This window comes from Aquarana catesbeiana, linkage group LG04 (assembly GCF_042186555.1).
Source record: "Aquarana catesbeiana isolate 2022-GZ linkage group LG04, ASM4218655v1, whole genome shotgun sequence".
Taxonomy (NCBI): domain Eukaryota; kingdom Metazoa; phylum Chordata; class Amphibia; order Anura; family Ranidae; genus Aquarana; species Aquarana catesbeiana.
The window spans coordinates 621,493,847-621,517,736 of NC_133327.1; the positions used below are offsets into that span (position 1 = coordinate 621,493,847).

Consider the following 23,890-nt stretch of genomic DNA (forward strand, 5'->3'; position numbering starts at 1 on the left):
AGTGCCGTATTGCAAAAAAATGGCCTGGTCATTAAGGGGGCACATCCTTCCGGGAATGGAGTGGTTAAGCAGCCCATAGATTATGCAATTGTCTTTCTTTCCACCATGGGCAGAAGGAAAGAAAAATTACTCAATTCCCCAAACCATATAGTCAGCGATGATGGGGGAACTCTCATGCAGCACTATGTGTTCTGCCAATGGAGAGCTTTGACTACTGGCAGATAACAGTGGTCAATACTACTGGCAGATATGCATGCCGGCTGTGATCGCATGTAAAGAATCTGACAGGTTGGTTGATGGATCGATTTCAGTACAACCAACCTGCCCACAGATGGATCGAATCTCAGGCCCGTCTCTGCTGAACCAACCAAGATTTGATCCACCTATGGCTGGCTTAAGCCTTGTCAACCTGCAACAGCAAATGCTATTCTTGACAGGATCCCTAAGTGGGAAACTTTACAATAGTTAAAAAAAAAAAAAAAAAAAAGGTTTGCTTAAAAATAAAGTTTATTCTATTCCACTTTTATTTTGCCTTTCCTGCCCCAGAGCCATTTTCTTTAAGACCAGACCCCTGTGTATAGGACCAGCGCCCTTTTCTTTAAGATCATAGCCTTCTCTATAGGACCGGAGCCATTTTCTCTAAGATCGGAGCCTTTTGTATAGGAATCAGAGCCCTCGGTATAAGACCAGTCCTTAAGATCAGTGGCTTCTTTATAGGACCAGAGCTTTTTTTCATAAGAGAAGAGCTTTTTCTCAATATGCAGATCCTTTCTATAAGCCCAGAGCCATTCTCACTGCTTACGCTAACTTTTCCTCTTGATTTATTCCAAGTAACAGGATCCAGATCTGGTTTAACGTGTTATACGTCTTATCTAGCAGCTCTGAAATTTGGAGTTTGCTCTAATCATGTGACACAGAATACCAAATGTTCATTCTCTTGAGTACACATTAAATTACACCTGTCACCCAAAATACAAAGTGAATTTAAGAACCTTCACTTAGTCCGTATATCACCACAAAGTTGGAGAATATATTATTTATATTACACAGCGCTTAAAAAGAGTTGGGGAATAGCTGCATCTATTATGATCTTATCACAGAAGCATTGTGCTTTGTATTTGTTTTATGCATGACATGTAGTGCCTTTAAAACTTCTCTATATTGTATTTCCTTCACATTTTACTGAAATCTCAGCTCAGGCCAATAGCTATACACCGATCAGCCACAACATTATGACCACTGACCGGTAAAGGGAATATATCATTACAATGGCATCTGAAAATTGGTGGGGTACATTAGGCAGCAAGTGAACATGTTGTCTATAAAGTTGATGTGGTGAAAGCAGAACAAAATAGGCATCGCACTTTGCTGTATATGGGGCTGTAAAGCCCATGGTGACCCGTGTCCACAGCCAAAAGTTTCTACAATGGTCACATGAACATCAGAACTGGACTTTGGAGCAATGGAAGAAGGTGGACTGGTTTGATGAATCACATTTTCTTTTACATCATGTGGATGGCTGGGTGGGTGTGCGTCACTTACCTGGGGAAGAGATGGCACCAGGATGTGGTATAAGAAGGCAGTTGGCAGAGGCAGTGTGATGCTTTGGGCAATCTTCTGCTTGGATACCTTGGGTCCTGCCATTCATGTGGATGTTACTTTGTTTTAGCAAAAGGGTGCCATACTCAATATTAGGTGGGTGGGTCATATTGTTATGGTTGATCGGTGTAGTTCTGTATTAGCTGGTGAACTGGGAGAAGAGGGGCAGAGCAGGAATGATCGACACCTCATCATGTTTGAAGACTTTCTTATCTGCAGCTCAGAAATGATATTTTAGTTATAGGTGAAGGTCAGTGTCCTGTGTCAGCCCCAGGCCTTTTATATATCCTGGATACTCCAGTAGCGAGATGTCTCTGCCATATTCCTGGCTCTATAAATCAGACAAAACCGGCGCTATAGAACTATAAACTGTACTGATGCTGCTGCTCAAGGTATCTATAACCCTCTAAATCAGAGACAATATTTCAGGCCCTGTTCACCAGGGAATTTTGGATGTTCTAGTTCCTCCATCTTACATTCCCCGTAATAACATTTTGGGGGCTCCTTGATCACTATAGTGCTGTGTTTAGAAGCACACAACAGTGCGCATCTAAATGCAGCGTTTGTTCCACCCCTTTTTTTAAAATAATTTTTCATTGCTGTTTCAGATAGAAAAACAATACAATATATAACATTTCCAATTACACAAATATTACTAAAGCAACCCTTAGATCACACATATATTAAACATGTAGCTCATAAATTATCACTTAATTCAGATTGCATTTAAAGGTTGAAGGGGTTGTACAGGTAAGTGTTTTTTCATCTTAATGCATCCTCTATGACACCTGGCAGTGACCGGCCCCCCAGCCCCCCTGTTGTACCTACCTGAATTCTCGAACTTGTCCCACGGGGACGCACCGTCTCTCGGCTAGGGGGTTCTTGGCTGTTGATTGAATAGATTGATAGCAGCGCAGCCATTGGCTCCCACTGCTGTCAATCAAATCCAATGACGCGGCCGCCGGGGAGGTGGGGCCGAGATCTGCATTCGGCGCCTGTGGACACCGAATGCTGGACTCGGGAGCGCGACCGCAAGGTAACCCCCCCCCCCCCGGGAGAGCGCTTCTCGCAGGGGATTATCTAATGCGGGGAGGAACCGAGAGAGCCGCCGAGAGACCCCAGAAGACGAGGATCGGGGCCACTCTGTGCAAAACGAGCTGCACAGTGGAGGTAAGTATGACATGTTTGTTATTTTTTTTTTTAAATTTACTTTAGTGTCACTTTAAGTTCACCTTTGTTCATTTTTTTTTTTATTTTTTTATTCCAGCTCCCTTATGTACCAATATAGCATTAATGTACTTTTGCAAAAAAAAAAAAAAAAACGCTTTCTGTTAATTCTACACAGGCTTACCCTATTCTTTTCATAGCTGTTTAAACACGCTCCTCGGTTACTTTTGCCTAACTTTCCCGTCATTTTTTGTAACAGAAGTGACATTCCGGAGCGGCCTTCTTGGCACACCCACACTCGGCGACAGTAAGGATACAGTGAGAAGGCGGCAAGCGGACATCTTTTTTACACCTAATGGAGTCTTGCATTTCACGCTTATTTTTGCCAGTAAACTGAGCTTATATAGTGAAATGCATTATTTAGAAATCCGTCTGACTGTTTTGATGTTGAATTTTAAAAGTAGCGGCGAGCCTGCTGATCTCACAGATTTGCTGATCTGACAGAACACCGCTGCTTTTAAAATTCAACATCAAAACAGTGTCATGGATTTCTAAATACTGTATTGCACTATATAAGCTCAGTTTACTGGTGAAAATAAGTGTGAAATGCAAAACTCCGGTGGGTGTAAAAAGGTGTCCGCTTGCCACCTTCTCACTGTATCCTTACTGCGGCCGAGTGCGGGTGCACCAAGATGGCCGTGCCGAAACGTTACTTCCGTTACAAAAAATGACAGGTCACCTAATCTGACGGAACATCGGGTGTGTGCTAATGAGATCAGCTGGCAAACTCCTTCCTATGTCACGACCTAAAGTCTGTTTAGGAAGTAAGGCAGAAGTAATGGAATGCATGTTTTTAAACAGCTATTAAGAGAGTGAGGTAAGCCTGTGTAGAATTATTGGAAAGCTGTTTTATTTTTGCAAAAGAAGAACGCTTATGCTATATTGGTACATAAGGGAGCTGGAATTTAGAAAAAAAAAAAGTGAACTTAAAGCGGAGTTCCACCCAAAAATGGAACTTCCGCTTTAAGAGATGGTGACCTCCTGACATGCCACATGTGGCATGTCTTTTTTTGGAGGCATCCAGCTCCCACTTCCTCCCGGGGCTCCCACCTCTCCCCTCCCTGCAATCTTCTGGGACACCTCACAGGTCCCAGAAGATTGCCCGGCCATTCGCAGCGCGGCCCGCGCATGCACAGTGCGTGCCCAGCTGTGAAGCCACACCCGGGCACCCACAGTACGAATGCCGGTGCCGTGGAGAGGAGGGGGAGAGGAGCAGGACTTCATACGCCCGCATCGCTGGACTGTGGGACAGGTGAGTGTCCAATTATTAACAGTCAGCAGGTACACTTTTTGTAGCTGCTGACTTTTTTCTTTTTTCGGTGGAACTCCGCTTTAACCTTTTAAATATCCACATATTTCAAAAATCCTATAACTCGCATAGTCTTCTGCTCAAAACATACACTTTTTCCTTCCTCCCTCTCCCCTTCAAAGAGAAGAATAAAGGAAAAGGGGGAGGGGGTAGCAAAAAAAAAAAAAAAAATACAACTAAAAGGAAGGGGGGTAAAAAAAGGGGAGAGGGTTTGTTCCACCCTTTAATGTGAAACCTGAAGTTCAGCTATAAAATGAATCCACTAAAATGAAATATCAGGTTTTGTGGACTCACCATTTCATTAGTATGTGCACACAGATTGCTGAAGATATTTTTGCATTTGTTTGTGTTGTCATAAATAATGCAGATTGTTGCAGATGCCTAAAGCAGGTAAAGGTGTTAAGAGAACATTATATAACAATGAAGTGTATGTAGCAGCCAGTTCCTTTATCTGTCATTGGGAGAATCCTCCCTTGTTACTCAATGTCATTACACGTGATTCCTGGCTGCTTGCCACATTTCTTTATATGCAAATATAGCGAGATAACCTTCTGTATCAGAACTTTGTATGGGATATTTGGTTTATTTATGGACAATGGAAATTTTAAAGCCGGTCATAGATGATCTGATTTTTTTTTTTTTCCTTCCACCACTGTTATCCGTTAACACCCGCCACTCTATGAAGGAAACTGGAGGGTCCAATTGGGTGTGCCCGAAAAACTGACAGGCGGATCCAATCGGTCTGCCCGTGTGAAAGGGCTCTTAAACAGTAATTCTGCATGATTAGTTAGATTACAGAGTTCCAGTGGAAATGCCCTCAATAAACCTTAAAGTGTTACTAAACCCGCAACAGTAAAATCAGTCTGTAGATTCAGTAAAGCATGCTTGTTATACTCACTGTGGAACCTAAGGGGTTAATCCCCCGCATTCTGTATAAAGACTGTTTGATTCTGCCTTCTCTGATCCTCCCCTTCTTTTACTGTCCCCAAACTATCAATGGATTGTACAGAGCCTTGGGGGCTGATTAGCCCTGTGCAGATCACATGAACTTGTCCCCCCAAAAAATAAAAAAAGAAACTGCTCTCTAGCAAACCAAACTGAGAATGTGCTCCAGACAGAGGGTCAAGGGTCATGCAGCCTCATAGGACAGTCAGAGAAAAATGAAAACTCCTCCTACAAGCTTTAAAGCAGTAGTAAACCTCAGTTGATTTTATTTTATTTTTTTTAAACCTGCAAGGCAAATTTATAATGTGCTAGTATGCATTAACTACTTTAAGCCCAGGTTCACACTGATGCGGGTTTGATTTTATACCCGCATGTCAGTCCAACTTTTCAGGAGTGATTTCAGAGACATCTGTGCAGGAACGCACAGATATCTATTGAAATCGCCCCCTGAAGTCACCAAAAGTAGTACAGGAACTACTTTTGGGAATCGGTGCAGCGTCTCACCGATTCAGACAGTGCTGTTGCTGGCAATTGCCGCCAATTGGACATGTCCAATCGTATGTCAAATCGCCCCAATGTGAACGTGGACTAAATGCACGTTCTCTTATGGGAAGATCGTTGCTGAAATGTTCTAGTGCCAGGGTCTCTTTAATGAATCTGAAGAATGTTTGTCATTAGGCCGTAGCCGTGCACCAAAGTATATAATTACATTGCTTTTGAATACTAATTTTAAGCATCAGACTGCTAATTTAGGCGTTTAGGAAGAGAAATAGGAAACCATATAGAGACTGAGATGAATAGAGATGAATTTGTCCTCCTCTTGTGTAGAAGCATTGTTCCTTTGATAAGGTTATTGCTTGTTGCTGACTTCCTTCCTCTCCTCCAGATCCCTCCCGAAGACCATGACATTTTTTTCTTCTTCGGGTTCCATCTCCACCTCCTTTTCCACATGGAGTGAGCTTCGTTTGGGAAACTCTTCCAACCAAACACAGCCATATTGTTATAGTGGGCACACGGGGAGTACGGTGCTACAAGGAGTTACTTTTGGCGGAATCCCTACAGTTTTGGTGATAGATGTGGCCTGCTTTGCGGTAGGTACCTTTTTAGTAATTACAAGTTTGTGTAAAAAAAAAAAAAAAAAAGTCCTTAGAAGTCACAATGTTCATCAACAGGATCGCTTTTTTATCAATAAAAATTTAGCCTTGAACGCTAGTACTGTGATTTTTGCCTAGGATGAGATGATGTCATTACTTTGCTGCAGGCAGGAAGCAGAATTTCCCTAGTTTCCTCCCCTCCGGTGATAAGACTGCAATATTGTAACTTTGTAGCAAGTCAGAAATTGAAAGTCTGATCTGTTATGTGTGTGTTTTGTCCTTGTCCCCAGACAACGTTGTCTATATATGGTGTTATGTGTAGAATTTCTGCTTGCTATTTTTTTATGTCATTTGGTTATACTCCTTTCCCCCCCCCGCCAAAAAAATTAAAAGTCAGCAGCTACAAATACCGTAGCTGCTGACTTTTAATATAAGGACACTTACCTGTCCAGAGATCCTGCCATGTCCTCACCCGAGTTGATTCTTCAGTTGGCTTCAGGTGCCGGAACTGGCATTTCAAGTAAGGGACTCAGGCAGTGAAGCCTTGTGGCTTCACAGCCGGTTTCCTACTGCGCATGCGCGAGTCATGCTGCGCCCAACAAATTGCCCTGCAGTCTTCTGGGACCCGTGATGTGTCACAGAAGACTGCAGGGGAAAGGGGAAAGTCCGAACTTCTGGCTCAAATTGCCGTCCCTCAAAAAAATGCTGGGGGGGGTTTAATGTATTAAATATCTAGTTACACATGCTCATGGGGACAGCCATTTGTTCCCTTTTACATTGCTATGTGCTTAGTAGTGAGCCACAATGTCTGTCCCTTGCTAAACCTCAGATCTCATTACAGCTCTGCCTCCAGGTTGAAAAAATTGACTTTGCACAGTTGCTAAATAAGTGAGATGCCCATAGTGCTCCTCGTAGCCCATGTGACTACAGCTGTTTAGGCTTAAAGCGGCGTTCCGGATGAAATTTTACTTTTAAGATAAAAATACCACTAGACTACTCATGCCTCATGCAATATAACAAAGGTATGCTGTAAACTATGCCCAGTTTTCTATCTGTGCAGCATTGTTTTCTTACTTTGTGAACTTTCTGCACAGAGTGGCCATCTCCAGTGTGGGCATCTGAAGCTACAGTTTCCTTCGTCCTGGATTCTGTGCATGCTGGCTTACCCAGCATGCACCTGCCGATCTCGCTCATGTGCAGTGCGGTGACATTTTCCTTAGTCGCCAATGTTAAATGTTACTGGAGCCGTGCCATGCCAAGCTGGCCAAGAATTTCCATAGATGCCATGCCAAGCTGACCAAGATCTCCCAGTAGCCAATGCAAAACCGCAAATGATGTCTGCGGCCGTGGCCCCCCTAGAGGAGGAAGGGAAATTAGATATAGGCATGAAGCAGATAAGTGAACAGAAAAAATAAAAATAAATTACCAATTCATTTTAAGGATACACATTAGTGCTGCATGGCGAGGAGAGAAAAATGTGGGTGGAAATCCGCTTTAACATGTATTTCCGCTATTGAAGCCAAATTGGGATTACACCTGCCTTGCATTTATCACATGTTCTTATTTACATTATATGACTTAAAAAGAAAATAACAAATTACTACTTACATTTTACTTGCTCTTTTCTGGAAACCCCAGAACCAAAGTTTTGCTCTTTTCCTGCCCAAAATTATAATAATAATGTTAATATGAAGTGAAAAAATAATAGTATGCAATATTTGAACCACAATAATTGAATATAAATAAAACAATAAAGTGCAGAATTACTTGGCTGGACGGGAATTTTGCACTTTATTGGAGATTGTTTTATTTATGTTGAATCTGCTTTTATTAAGTTTCAAACAATCTTAAACAATATCGAGTGAAAACATGAGAGTATCAATCCAATTCCAATGGATGAACAAGTAGACATTAATATCGTAATAAGAATAAGAAAACAAGTATTGCATAACTATGATAAAATATAGGTCACTAAGGCACAGTAAAATGAACGTAATAATAATTGTAGTCTAACCTCCCTGACAGTATTCCCAAGTCTGGCTCGGGGTGGATTCTCAGTACCAAAAGCGGTAACCCCGAGCCACACTCGGGATCGCATCGCAGGATCCAAGTACAGTTACTTACCTTGTCCCCAGGATCCTGCGATGTCTCCCCGCTGTGTGCAGCGGCTGTGTCTCTGCTCAATATATCACAGAGCCGGGCTCCGTTCCCTGCGAGCGTGCGACGCACGGGGACGGAGTACAGCGCCAAATTGAAAAAGTGAAACACACACAATACATTCAGTACACTGTAATCTTACAGATTACATTTACTGTATCAAATAATTTCACATCCCTTTTGTCCCTAGTGGTTTGTCCAGTGCGCCCTGCATGCAGTTTTATATTATAAATACTGTTCTTTCTGCCTGGAAACTGGAGATTGTCCATAGCAAACAAAACCGTCCCTTTACATCAAAAGCAGTTTTAGATCGACTAGAAAACAGCGATAATAAATTAGAATCACTTGCAGAATTGAGCGATAGTGATTTGTGGGGAGATCCGTCATCAAACACTGAAAGTAATGATAGCGACAGTTCTGCAACAGAGCAAATTTCAGTGTTTTTGATTTGATTACATTATTGAATACATTTTATTATTATATTATTATTTGTTATAATTATTTATAGTTATTTATTATATTATAATTTATGATTTCTCTCTTCGTCTTTTAGGACAGCACCTGGAGAGAGCGCAGCTCCACCCACTTTTCCCAGGAAACACTGCAGTCAGTTTTTCTTTTAAGACCGGACGCTTCCACCATGGCCTCAGTTGTAGTGTTTCCTCCGCCATGGTGGAAGCGCTGCAGGGAACCAGGGGTGTGCTACGCTTCCAGGTGGGGAGAGTATGGGGCATACCGGTATTTCTTGTCTTCTTTTCTCAAAGGCCAGCCCAGCTTCCTCCCTCACGTGTGGTCGATGCTTCGGCGTCCCCTGCTCTTCATGCTCGGCAAGAGCCAGGCTGCTGGAGGTCCCCGCTCCTATAGACCGGCGGCACAGGCTAAGGAGGAACGGCAGCGGCGTCTCCTACATCCCCAAAGCCTCATGCCTCCCGGGTCCCGATGGTGAGCACGTCATTCCGGCCGGGGGTGGGACTTTTGACGGCGCAACGCAGCTTCAGGTTCCGGACGCTGGAACGCAGGAGGAGGGGGCGGTCTCTTGTGGCTGACGTCATTTCTGGCCCTCGCAGTGGCGAGTGGACCGGGAAATTCAAATAAAAAGCATGCAGACGCCGCTCTAGACCACGCAGCGATGGAGGTCAAACAAACGGCGGTGGCAGGAGCCACAGCAGTCAGCCAGGCCCAGGTAAGCAGGGACAGTGGTCTCTGTCTTTTACTCTATGGGCATGTATTACTCCCCTTCCTAATATTCTATGGGGGAATTTGGAAGCCTGCTATCACTCTTCCTGTGTGTCGTAAACAGGAAGAATATTTGATTATCCTTTTAAAGTGGATCTGTGGGGGGATTCACTGGCTGGGGTAGCAAAGCACAGGGGTTAAAGAGTTAACTCCTCTATTTTGGCAGCATGCTTTGTTTTATCTATGATTTAGATACAATGCTAAATGGAGGAAAATGGTTATTTTTTGGTGTATTTCAGAAAGTTAAAGAAAAGACCAAACATTCCTTTCCTCCTACCAAAAGGGAATACGTACGTCATGTAAAAATGTACTAAGAGAGTCCTGGATAAAGGTGTTATGCAAATCCTGCATAGCAGATCCAGTTAAGGAGGAAACCACTTCTGCTATACCTGTGACTCAGCAAGGAGAATTATTAAACTCCTTCCGGAAGGAACTAGCGGACGCTTTTGAGACGTTCCGGTCCTATCTGGATAAACGCCCAGCTGCAAGTAGCAGCACAGTACCCCATTCTCATTCTTCTGTTTCTGCATCCAGAGGGGGCAGTGACTCAGAGGATGAAGAGCGTAGTGTTTCCCCAGACTCCGAGGAAGAAGCGAATGAAGAGAAAGCGATTTCTTCTTCTTCTTCTCGGTACAAATTATCCTTAGAAGAGGTGGATGACCTTTTGAAGACTATCCACACAACCCTAAACATCACAGAGGATAAAACCCAATTGTCATTACATGATAAAATGTTCCAAGGCATGAATGAAGTGAAACACAGGGTATTTCCAGTGCATAAGTTTCTATCTGAAACTATAAAAAGGGAATGGAAGGACCCAGAGAGGGCTCCCTTCTTTTCCAGATCCCTCAAGCGGAGGTTTCCTTTGGAAGAGGATAGCTCTCAAGTCTGGAACAAAAAACCAAAGCTTGACGCAGCTTTTTCTCAAGTGTCAAGGAACACTGACCTTGCATTTGAGGATATGGGTATCCTAAAGGATACCATGGACAAGAGGGCAGACTCCCTACTAAGGAAAGCATGGGATTCTGGCTGGAACAGTTGAAAGCCCATATCGAGGCAGGGACTCCCCGTAAGGATCTGCTGGATACACTGCCTGTACTACTGAAAGCAGTGGGATACATAGCAGATGCTTCAGCTGAATCAATAAAAATGTCAGCCAGATCCTCAGTTTTAATAAACTCAACTCGTAGAGCTTTATGGGTTAGAACATGGACCGGGGATATAGCCTCAAAGACCAAGCTATGTGGTCTACCCTTTGACCCTTTGAAGGAGATTTGGTTTTTGGCCCGGGTCTAGAAGCCATACTTGATAGAACAGCTGATAAGAAAAAGGCCTTCCCTGTAAAGAAAAAGGTGATCCCTCAAGGCAATAAAAATTTTCGTGCTTTTTGAAAAACCGCGGACACGAAAGAAACAGGTTACAAAAAACCATGGAGGCCTCAGAGAGGGAGGGGCAAGTCAGGAGTACTATTTCGCCCCCCTACCCCAAATACAAAAAGCCAGTCACTGTCCTCCGACACTGGGAGCAAGGTTACAAACCTTCTTTCCACAGTGGAAGACGATAACAGACAGTCCGTTTATCCTCAAAACAATAATGGAGGGTTACAGACTGGAATTCTCTCAACCCCCACCTGTTTGTTTTTACGTTACCCAGGCTCCCCGAGACATAGAGAAATCTGTGGCAATGACATCAATCCTACAGGAATTGATTCAACAGAGGGTGATCATAAATGTTCCTCCCAAAGAAGGACAGGGGTGCTATTCGCACATATTTCTTGTAAAGAAGCCTTCAGGCTAATTCAGATTAATTCTGAACCAGAAGATACTAAACAGATCGATCAGGTACAAGAAATTCAATACTGACACATAATCACACATAGGTTGGACTTGATGGACTTGTGTCTTTTTTCAACCTCACCTACTATGTAAAATGGACACAATGTTTTCAGTAAAGGGTCTTCTGACCCCAAACTGTTTTATGGCATCCATAGATCTGAGAGATGCATATCTCCATGTGCCGATAGCACCAGCATCGCAAAAACATCTAAGATTTGTGGTCAAGATGGGAGACTCAATCCTTCATCTCCAGTTCAGAGCACTCCCTTTCGGACTGTCCTCCTCTCACAAAGATCGTAGCAGAGGCCTTAGCCCCCCTCAGAGTAGAGGGAATATCGATTGTCCCATATTTAGACAATCTTCTAATATTTGCCAAAACAAGGGATCTATTAGAGAAGGATCTGAGAAGGACAAAGAGACACTTGGAGGGTCTAGGCTGGATAATAAACAGGGAGAATTCAAACATGATTCCATCTCAGACAATAAAATTCCTGGGATATACAATCGATTCTATACAAGAGAAAATCTTTATCCCAGAGGAAAAGATAGAGAAAACTCAGAATGCCGTAAAAAATACCCAGACAAACCTGCCAATTACTATCAGGGCAGCTATGTCAGTCTTAGGACTCCTTACTGCATCAATACCAGCAGTACAGTGGGCACATCTCCATGCAAGGGTTCTCCAGCAGGCGATTTTAAGAAATTAGTAATATGGAGAGTCCCTGGAGAAATTGATCAGGATCCCCCCCTCAGGTATAGAGGACGCTCTAGTGGTGGAGGAGTTGCTCAAACCTGGACAGGGGCCTGCTCTGGAGTTTTCCTGTAGAGAGGAGATTAACTAGGGATGCAAGTTCTTGGGGTTGGGGCGCCCACCTGGAAGGACAGATGGCTCAAGGGAATTGGACAAAGAAGGAAGCCAGAAGATCCTCCAATTGGAGGGAACTAAGGGCTATTCTTCTAGGACTATGGGCCTTCGAGAAGCTGGCCCAGGGTCACCATGTTCAAGTTCTGTCAGACAACGCCACAGCAGTGGCCTATGTAACAAGACAAGGTGGCACGAGAAGCAAGGTTTTGCTATCCTCAGCCCTTCAGATTCTGTCCTGGGCAGAAAACAACTTGAGGTCCCTAACTGCGGTGCACCTAAAGGGAGATCTGAATCTGGTAGCAGACTTTCTGAGCAGAGAAAGGATACTAGAGTCAGAGTGTGGAGTCTGAACACAGAAGTATTACAAAAGTTAATAGAAAAATGGGGAACTCCTCAAATAGATCTGTTTGCATCCCAGAACAATACAAAGGTGAAGACCTTTTTTTCACTAAAGAGGCAAGATCAAGCGAAAGGGTTGGATGCGCTGACACAACCGTGGAACTTCCACTTGTGCTACGCCTTTCCCTCCTTTCAAATGATCCCTTGGGTATTAAAGAAGCGACAAAAGGAAGTCACGAGTATGAATCTAGTTGCTCCCTTTTGGCCCAAAAGGGCTTGTTTTGCAACTGTACAGAAGATGGCGGTGGAACCTCACTGGATTCTTCCACTACGTAGAGATCTCCTAACCCAGGGACCCCTTCAACATCCAAATATCGAACACCTCAAACTGAGGGGGTGGTTACTGAGGAGCAGATCCTAAAAAATAAAGGCTTCTCGGATAAACTGGTCTCAACCCTTTTTAAGTAGCCGAAAAAAGGTCACTAGAGCAATTTATTTTAAGACATGGAAGCGTTTTAATTCCTGGTGCACAACTAAAAAGTTTTCACCACAGGAAATGCTCTCAGTTCTAGAATTGCCCCATGAAGGAATGGAGATCGGGTTGGCGGCCAGTACCCTCAGGGTCCAAGTGGCCGCTTTATCGGTTTTCCTTGAGAGACAACTATCTCAGGAGCCGCTTATTATTAGATTTTTTTAAGGCATTGGTCAGAGCTAGGCCAGTTTTTTCCAAAATGGGACCTATCATTGGTTTTACAAGGTCTGATCAAAAGACCTTTTGAACCCCTAGAGGAAGCGACAATCAAATTATAGTCGCTCAAATTAGTTCTTTTAGTGGCAGTTACATCAGCTAGAAGGGTAAGCGAGTTGCAAGCCCTATCCTATAGTAGAACCCTTCTGTTATATATTTCCAGACCGGGTAGTGCTAAAAACTGACCTGGGTTTTGTGCCAAAAGTTCCAACAGCATTTCATAGGGCACAAGAAATAATTCTCCCTACCTTTTTGTCCTACACCATCCAGCTCTAGGGAGAAATCTTTCCATAGCCTGGACGTGAGAAGGTGTTTATTACACTATATAGAAATCACAAGAGAATTCAGAAAATCAAATTCTCTATTTATTCTGTTCTCAGGATCACGTAAGGGGCATAGTGCTTCTAAAAATACTATATGTAGATGGCTGCGTATGGCCATCAGTGAAGCCTATAGAGCTTCAGGGGCAGATCCTCCTACTGGGGTAGTGGCCCACTCAACACAGGCAGTAGCAACGTTCTGGGTGGAAAAAGCAGGGGCTTCTCTGGGTCGGATCTGTAAAGCGGCCATGTGGACAAGTTTCTCCACCTTCACCCGCCACTACAGGTTGGACTTGCTATCAGCATCAGAACAATCGTTTGGCAGGAAGGTCATGCAGGCGGTGGTCCCACCCTAGAATAAGTACTCTCTTATCTCCAGGTGCTGTCCTGAAAGATGAAGGGAGAAAACCTTAGTTAGACTTACCGGTAACGGTATTTCTACGAGTCTTTCAGGACAGCACTGATGACCTGCCCTAATTGTATTATAAAATATGGTGTTGTTGCTATGTTCTGCTTATCTAATTTCAGCATGGCTGGAGGTACTCTATGAACAACTGAGGCCATGGTGGAAGCGTCCGGTATTTAAAAGAAAAACTGAATGCAGTGTTTCCTGGGAAAAGTGGGTGGAGCTGCACTCTCTCCAGGTGCTGTCCTGAAAGACTTGTAGAAATACCGTTGCCGGTAAGTCTAACTAAGGTTATCATGTTTCAAACTTTATCATACCCGGGATGTCTACTAGTCTCTTGTTTGGACAGATTTAAGTGTGTTATTCCTAAGAATTACAGGCCTACAATATAAAACGCCAAATTTCCATGCAAAAGAATTGTACCGCTTTGAGCATCAAAAATCTGAAATAATCATACCGCCAGGGAGGTTAATAAGTAGTCCACTGGAAACAAAGTCGTAGAAAAACAAAGCTTGACACCTATGGCCTGAAAATATGATGGCGCTACAGTTAAAGTGGTTGTTAACCCTTGTGTTTTTTCACCTTTATGCATCCTATGCATAAAGGTGAAAACACACCTGTCAGTGACCGGCCCCCAAGCCCCCCCTGTTTTACTTACCCGAGCCCTGGAACTTGACTTGACCCACAGGGACGCGCTGTCTCTCTACCCGGCTCTTGATTGAATAGATTGATAGCAGCGCAGCCTTTGGCTCCTGCTGCTATCAATCATATCCAATGACACAGGTTCCGAGGGGTTGGGCCGAGTCCTGCTTTTGGAGGCTATGGACGCCAAATGCTGGACTCCGGAGCGCGCCCGTAAGGTAATCCCCCGGGAGAGTGCTTCTCCTCGGGGCTTATCTGATGTGGGGAGGAGCCGCAAGAGCCTCCGGGGGGACCCCAGAAGACGAGGTTCGGGGCCACTCTGTGCAAAACGAGCTGTACAGTGGAGGTAAGTATGATATGTTTGTTTATTTATTTTTTTTTTTTTTTAAATGAACCCTTACAATCACTAAGATACCCATATCCTTGTGCACGTAAAAGTGCGCGAGGGTGTGCGAAAGAAAGGAAGAAGAGAGAATGAGGGGAAAGAAAGGGGAAAAAAGGGGGGGAGAAGAGTAGGGAAGGGGAGGGTATAGCAATCTTCAAATGAGAGGGCCCCAAGAGAAGCATCGTTAACTGCATCTGTTACAAAAATATCAAAACATCAAAAGAAGAACATAAAAAAAAACCCCTAAAATGTAAAGTTAGGCATTGCTTCAAGTCACGCGACTTTCAGGTCACACAAGCGTGAAAGGGGCCTTATGGTCACACTGGAGAGTGTAATGATATTTGTAGATTGGATAGTTGGGCACAATGTGGTCATTTCTGGTATGAGATCGATATTCTAAAGTTTGCTCTTTAAAATCAATCATAAAATGTAGCAAATACCTGTATATTTTTGTGTTTCAGCTGTTACTGTTGCTCTTCTCTTTTATCCGTAAGAAGTTCTGGGACTATGGCCGGGTGGCTCTTGTATATGATGCAGACAGGTATGTCAGCTCTGTCTCTTAGAGAATTATGCTTTTGAGTCAACGTTATTTTCTTCTTTTTTTTTTTTTTTAAAGTATAACTAAAGGCAAAATGTTTTATTTTTTTGATGGAATAAAGAGGGATTAGAACACATGTCTGTTTTTTATTGCTGTTTGTGCGATATGACAAAGAATTTAAAGAGCACCATGGTTTTCTCAGAAAAAGAGAAAACATAGTAGGATTTTTTTTTTTTTTTCCATTCATGTGCTTGGTCTCGGGGTAAAATGTAAACCTTCTGATGCAGGAGGGTGGCGGAATCACTGCTCTATTGAGGTTTATTTTTATTACTATTTATCTTTTAGTAAGAAGGATAGAAAAAGTATATGCAAAACTGCTTTACATTTCCTGTAATGAGCTATGGTAACAGAAAGGAGATCATGTGATGTGTGATCATGTGTCATGTCATTATTTAGGATTGGTGTCACAATTGCAAAAAAAAAAGAGTAGTGCAACAATAACATAAAATATACGAAAATAGCATTGAAAAAAAAATATGACTAAAATGACTAGTTTGGGTTGTGAAACACGAAGCATGGGATGTGTAAGGCCTCATACACACTGGCTGCTTTTTTTCGGCTTCAGACTTTTTTTTTCTACAGTCAATAAACTCTCCAGCATGTTATCCTATGTGTCCATGCAGACATAGGCTGTTATCAACTGTTTTTGACTGGGTTTTTTTTTTTGGCTGTAAACACCCCCCACCCCCAGTTTTTCAGCTGTAAAATGCTCTAGCATCAAAAAACGCCGGTAACCGCTCAAAAACACGGCTCACCAGCGTTTTTTTTTAAATGTTTTTGATCCTATTGAAAGAAAAAAAAAAAAAGCTTAAAAATGCTAACGCTAAAAAACACCATTGCAAAAAATGTTGAAAAAATCACTGCAAAGCTACTGACGTTTTTATAATGTTATTATAACGTCTGGTGTGCATAAGGCCTTCAAGTAAAGGCCACTACTACTGCTTGATTCAGATTTTTTTAGCTGAAAAAGCTAGCAAGCAATACTTTTAACATGAACTGTTACACTAATTGTTAACCAATGTCAGGGGGATGCATGGGCACATATTAACCCAAACAAAAACACCACTGGTATGAGCTTTTTGGGGCAGCACGTGGTCTGCTGGATATGTAAAGCTATCTGCTATCTGTGCACAGCTCCAAAATGACGAAAAGAGAGGTGTTTTCATGTTTTATTAACGGTAGTGAGTCTTCTGACTTCTCTTAACACCTCCTTTCCCTTACAATTATCTTGCTGAATATAGCTACAAATGCCCAGCGGTGGCCAAAAGAGGGGGAAAAAAATGGAAAAAAAGTTACAACAAATCGTTCAAAGGCTGCCCCTTCCAACCCTGCTGCCGTACACACAGCCATGAAAACCATTATGATAAATACAGCCTTAGCTGGGAAGGACTAGAAACCCTGTTAGGTGTTTGTTGCTGTCTGTCCACTATCACTGGGATGGAAAATTAAAAAAAAAACCAAATTGTGAGTTGCCATCAGATCAGAAATAGTGGGAAATGTTGCAATAGGAACATTTGTTACAGTGACAACTGTGTGAGAAGATTTCCCTGTCTTTGCAGAGATCTCCTCTTACTTCCTGTTGTGTCCAAGGAACAGGAAGTGAAAGTACACTCTTCAATGTGACAGAAACTTCTTCCACTCTTTTAAAAATGGTAAAAAAAATGTTTTGGCATTGGATACACTTTGCACAAAAAAAAAATAATCCAACCAGTTTAAAGTGGTTCTAAAGGCTGAAGTTTTTTTTTACCTTAACACATTCTCTGCATTAAGGGAAAAGTGCGAGTGCAGCCCCCCCCCCACCCCCTTCTTATACTCTTATACTTACCTGAGCCAGATTTCAATCCAGCAATGTGCATGAGAGCCTAGGCTCTCTCCTTCCTTATTGGCTTAGAGACAGGGACGGGGCCAAGTCATCCTCTGTGTGTCAGCTCAGGAGCGATACCGCATGAGTGCCCCCATAGGAAGGGGCTTGCTATGGAGACACTCAGCGGGGTAGGAAAGGAGCCAGGAGTGCTGGCGTGGGACCCCAGAGGAGGAGGATCAGGGCTGCTCTGTGCCATTGCAATGGAGCAGGTAAGTATGACATGCTTGTTATTTTAAAAATAAATAAATATAGGTTTGCAATCACTTTAAATATTGGGTGGAGATATTACTGAAACGTCACAAACTGAACATTTTTTTTCTGTAAACAGTTCATATGAAGCGATCTCACCTTCAAATGATGAGGATTTGATAAGAGACAAGGTATGTAAGTGTATACGTTCCTCTTTTAATTACCTTCAGCCCTTTAGGGATTATGTTGGAGGTACAGAAGTTTTCAGTCACCACTTTTAAAGTGAACCTGTCAAAATAAAAGCCATAGTCCACTTGGGTCAAATATACAGCTAATACTATTAGACAAGCATCCCAAAATGTCCTTGTAACAAGAACGTCTTTTCTCATGTGTATACTTAGTTATGGGTATATTTTTTTTTCACAGTTCTGGGTCTTCTTTTTTTTTCTGGTTAGTTCTGGGTCTTTGACTCAAAACGTACTGAAGGCAGTGAATCAACATAATGGACAGGCAGCTAGCATTTTTGAAAGGAGTTCATCTAGCCTCTCTATTCATCTTTATATGTTAAATAAGGAGTTGGAGTGGAGTTTTCCTTTATTGGTTCTCAAATAAGATGTTTCCAAAAAGAAGTTTGGGGTGATTGAATAAAAAAACCAAAAAATAACAAACATATGTACTTGCCTCAAAGCTGCAGCATTGCTGTGATGCTGCAGCTGTCTTGCATCAGCTCTAAGGGTTTTTTTCACACGTGTCAATACCATGTGTTTATGCTGCATTTATTCAGCATTTTTAAAGCCTCAAATCTGCCTGTCAACGTCTGCCATGAATGTTACAATGGTAGCACACAGTTCTGTACACACAGGAGCACTAGCGTTGTACTAAAAATCACCACTCGTCTACCGGGCACTTTCACCCCCTTCCTGCCCAGGCCAATTTTCAGCTTTCAGCACTGTCGCAGTTTGAATGACTATTGCGTGGCCATACAACACTGTACCCAAATGACATTTCTATCATATATTTTTTTTTTTTTTTTGGACCGATCGAGCTTTCTTTTGTTGGTATTTAATCACCACTGGGTTTATTTTTTGCTAAACAAACAAAAAATTACCAACCATTTTGAATCAAAAAAGTTTTTCTTAGATTCTGTTATGAAATTTTCTAAATACCGGTAAGTCATTTCTCTCCACTGATGTGCGCTGATGAGGCGGCATTGGCAGGCATCACTGATTGGCGGCACTGATTGGCAGCACTTGTGGGCACTGTTGGGGCTGCACTGATAATCAGGAAACTGATCGTCAGTGCCCTGATTATCCATGTAGATATCTACACTGCCAAACTGCCTATAACCAGCAATACTGTATACACTGTGATCAGCTGTGATTGGACACAGCTGGTCACATGGTAAAGAGCCGCTGTGATTGGCTCTTTACCTTGATCTGTGATCAGCTGTGTTCAGAAGACACAGCGATCATAGATCCCTGCTGATGCGTGCTGCAGGGGGCACGCGGGAAGCGTGATCACAGGAGGACGTCTATAGACGCCCTCCTGGCAATGTGAGCCCACTCTTTCAGCTATAGTGCGGGCGGGAAAAGGTTAAGCAGCATGTCACTTTCATGATGCATTGATGCTTGGCAACCGCTTCCATTGATTTCAATGGTGATGCTCTATAACTGCACCTTGCGCATTTTATGGTGTGTTAGTGAAGCTTTAGCTGGGCATTGAAGGAGCGACAATGGAGGCTCCTTTATCCCATTATTGTTAGTAGAGCTGCACGATTCTGGACAAAATGATAATCACGATTTTTTTGCTTAGAATAAAAAGATAACGATTCTCGCGACGTAAAATCTTTCACATTATACAAAAAAAATGGGCTAGCTTTACTGGTTAGTTTTTTTGTTTGTTTTATTCTATTAAAGTAATTAAAAAAAAAAAATTGCATTTGAAAGACCGCTGCGCAAATATACAGTGTGACATAAAATATTGCAACAACCACCACTTTATTCTCTAGGGTGTCTACTAAAAAATAAATATAATGTTTGGGGGTTCTAAGTAATTTTCTAGCAAAAAAAAAAATGATTGAAACCAACAAATGTCAGAAAAAGGTTTAGTGTTTAAGTGGTTAAACTTTTTTCACTTACAGACAGTCTATTCCACTGACAAATTGTTACAATGTTTATACTTAAGTTCAACTGATAAAGAATGTTTTGATACTAGGCATACTGCCCAGATTTTCTCTTCCTTTCTTTTGAGGGCTGTGGCTTCAGAAGAGCAGAGAGAATTCTTTGCATAGAAAGAATTGTGAAACACTTTAGTCAAGATCGTGTTAACGATTCTTGGCGATTAATTGTGCAGCTGTTTTATGTCCGCAAAAGACCTCATCGGCAAGTGTTTGTACATGGAAGGGACAGTGTCAGCAAGTGTCATGTAGGCCAATTTTAATGTATCAGTACTCATAGGAGAGGTAGAACAGCACCCGGAATTATATGACCCAAAGTATCTGAGCCATTGTGACACATGCAAAAAGAAAAACAGATCTGACAACAAGTCACCAATAGGGTATTGTACTTAGACAAACTGTCCTTTTGGGAGCAGGAGATTAATAGTGCGTATGATTACATGGCTGCTGTTTTTCATTTGATATAATTTTTGTAATATATCCTAAATCAAAATATTAAATTAGATCATTTTACTCTACACCACTTCCCACTAGGAATGCAGTGCTTCCGTGGGCATTTATCAAGCTTTTTTAACGGGTCATAGACACAACGAAAACGCGTCATAAATGCCATAGACATGTTAATGAGCATTGCGTCATTCTTCATAATTAACAAACGTGTGAACGAGCCCTAAGATCACCACACATAGCCCAATGTCCCGCCAGTGTGGTGGGTCAATTTGATACTAAATCAATGATCAAGACATGTAGACCTTTCTAGGAGATGACGTCACTGTTACAGCTAGCAGAAAAGACAGGACTGTCCTTTTATTTAAAGCGGCTTAGTCACATAAGTATAACTTCTCAAGCAAGCTCATACCTGTAAGGAAGAAACAAGATACTTACCTTTCCCACTGCCCATGCCACTGAACACTGCTCTGTTGGTGAGAGAAAGTGCCTAAAATCTACAGGGAAGTCAAAACTCCTGGGAGTGTCAATCTCCTTGGTCCTCCACATCTCTCACAGGTTCCTCCTGCTGAACTCTATGTCATCATTGTCTATTGTAATGGGTGGAGCTCAGCAGGAAAAACCAATGAGCTGTGGAGGACCCAGGAGAGTGTCACTCCAGAGAATGTCCATTTCCCTGGGAGACTTGAGGGGACCATTTCTACTAAAAAAAAAGACTGCTGTTTGGAAGTGTGGACAGGGTAAGTATTTTGTTGGTGCTCAGATATGTTGTGGGTGACCAGATTTCTTCCAGTTGTTCTTGGTGAATCTTCTGTCTTTCTGTGGCCATCCTAAGGGTAACCAAATACAGGTAGAATTACTTTAAGACTTAAATTAAAAATAATAGTTTGTGAGTGGTACCATTAGTGACTTAGTAGTAAACTCTGTTACACAACTTATACCTACAGGTAATCCTTTAATACTCACCTGTAGGTACTGTGACTATCTCCTAAACTTGCACTGTTTAGGAGACATTCGGAGTGCATGACACCGGTGATGTCACCAGCGCATGCGCTCTGAAGGTCCAGCATACAGCGCCGGACCTTCAGTGCCTGTGCTGTAAATGGTGGCTCCCCCACACATGCGCGGGAGTGACATCATTGCGCCCCCGGCCACTCATGTAGCCGGAGGCCGCGGACCCGGAAGGAAGACTGGGGGAAGATGTCAGCCCTCTCAACAGTGAAAGCACGGGGCTGGAGGCCTTCGTTCTAAGGAAAGTTTCTCATGGTGTGATACTATGTGATGCATGTAGTACATTATGACATTGCCTTACGGGGTTTTTTTTTTTTTGGTTTTTTTTTTTAACCAACTGCAGTTTACTATCACTTTAATAACTTTCATTAGAAAGCTCTTAAAAATTTAGTTTGATTTCCATGCCAAATGTTAAAATTTTTAATATTCGATTATAGGATGCGCGGGAGTTATGCAGTGTTTATGCTTGTGATCCTACCACATACCAGATCTAAACTGAACGAATGTTTGTGAACACAAGTTTTACTTTTGAATCAAACTTTATCTAGCACTTGCGCAATAGAGCAAGTACAAATTTTCCAAAATGGAAACCGCATTCACAATTAGAACTTTATTTCGGATAAGAAACTAGGAAAACATTTCCATCATTCACCTTCATTTTTTTTCTGCCACCGTAAAAAGAAAATTGAAATTTGAAAATGTCCGCTTTCAAACAAAATTCTAACCATGTATGACTTCGCTCCATGTATAGTATGGTATGTTTTCTTTTTTGTTTTTATGTCTGTCACTTCTTGTACTGATAATACACCTGGTACCTTTTTTCTTAGGGCTTCTGTTCCTGGATATCGGCCCCGTTTAGCATGAGGTAAGTTAAAGAGCTGTGGAGGCAATGGATGTATCAATCAGTATTTTAACATGGGTGCAAAAAAAAAATGTGTCTGGTAAACAAGTGATTGAAAAAATAAAAACATTAAAGCAAATCCCTGGTCACTTGGCATTTCCCTGTCCCCTAACAAATCGCAATTAGTTTTTCAATAAAATGTTCTAAATGCCCAAATAATACACACCTGAATCCATGGTCACATGATGCTCTGGCTCCTGAGTCTTCTATTTTCTTTCCCATGGAGAAGTCGGGTCCTTCTTCAGGGTCCTAATTACTTGGATTAAGTGGACACTTCCAATTGACTGACCAGTGGTCGGGTCCTCGGTGGACTGCAGAGGAGAGAAAGACATGACCAGTCCACTGCAGTGCCAGATCCACTAGTCACGACTCCCAAAGGAGCGCTGGTGAGGGAAACAAATGTCGGACTTCTGTATGTATAAAAAGCATCTAAGGGCTTGCTCACACTAATGCTGGTCTCTGTAGGTGGTGAGAAGGCGTTGTGTCTCACTGGCATGAATGGAAACGGGCTTTAGCCTTGGTTCACACTGACTGTGGGAATGACATTGTGCAAGTTCAGCTGAACTTTCATAATTACATTCCCACATGTCAGTCCTGACTTTGGGGGCGATTTCAGAGATATCTGTGCGGGTTTCTGCACAGATGTCAATGGAAATTGCACCCCGAATTGGCCAAAAGTAGTACAGAGACTACTTTTGGGAATCGGTGCTGGGCCGCACCGATTCGGATGCTGCCATTGCCGGCAATTGCCGCTGATTTGGCATGTGATTTAACATGTCAAATCGCATTCCAAATCGCATCAATGTGAACCAGGGCTTAAAGTGTTTGTAACCTTAAAAATAAAATGTAATACATCTGGCTCTTTAAGGCAGTCATTCTATATGTTTGTAATTTCTAATTGTGCCCCTTCTGTTATACCTGGGTAATCCTGCCATTTCCCCACTCCCTGGTTGCAAACTGACCACTCTATGCATGAAAGCTGATCTGTGCTAGTGTGGTCAGTTTGCGTCCTTTCTCATCCTGTATATATGTGTGTGTGTGTGTATATTATATACACACACACACTTTATTGACAAAAGTATTGGGGCGTCAGCCTTTACACGCACATGAACATTAATGGTTTCCCAGTCTTAGTCTTTGGGTTCAATATTGAGTATTCACACCCTTTGCAGCTATAACAGCTTCAACTCTTCTGGGAAGGCTGTCCACAAGGTTTAGGAGTGTGTCTATGGGAATGTTTGACCATTCTTCCAGAAGCGCATTTGGGAGGTCAGACACTGATGATGGATGAGAAGGCCTGGCTCGCAGTCTCCGCTCTAATTCATCCCAAAGGTGTTCTATCGGGTTGTGGTCAGGACTCTCTGCAGGCCAGTCAAGTTCCTCTACCCCAAACTCATCCATGTCTTTATGGACCTTGCTTTGTTCATGTGCATGTAAAGGCAGGCATCCCAATACTTTTGGTAATATAGTGTACATATATATTTATGTATGTGCCATTTTTTGCATTTTTATGTACAGTATCTCACAAAAGTTAGTACACCCCTCACATTTTTGTAAATATTTTATTATATCTTTTTCATGTGACAACACTGAAGAC

At 42.4% G+C, this 23,890-nt stretch overlaps 1 protein-coding gene across 1 annotated transcript in view; it reads left to right on the forward strand.

Annotated features, from left to right (window-relative positions):
• Window positions 1-23,890, forward strand: part of TMEM63A (transmembrane protein 63A) — a 122,306-nt gene that overhangs the window by 15,850 nt on the left and 82,566 nt on the right. The window contains exons 2-5 of the mRNA XM_073628313.1: window positions 5,967-6,171; window positions 15,569-15,648; window positions 17,898-17,949; window positions 22,220-22,257. Of these exons, the coding sequence (XP_073484414.1) occupies window positions 5,983-6,171; window positions 15,569-15,648; window positions 17,898-17,949; window positions 22,220-22,257 (359 nt within the window). The 5' untranslated portion in view covers window positions 5,967-5,982. The remainder of the gene's footprint in view (window positions 1-5,966; window positions 6,172-15,568; window positions 15,649-17,897; window positions 17,950-22,219; window positions 22,258-23,890) is intronic.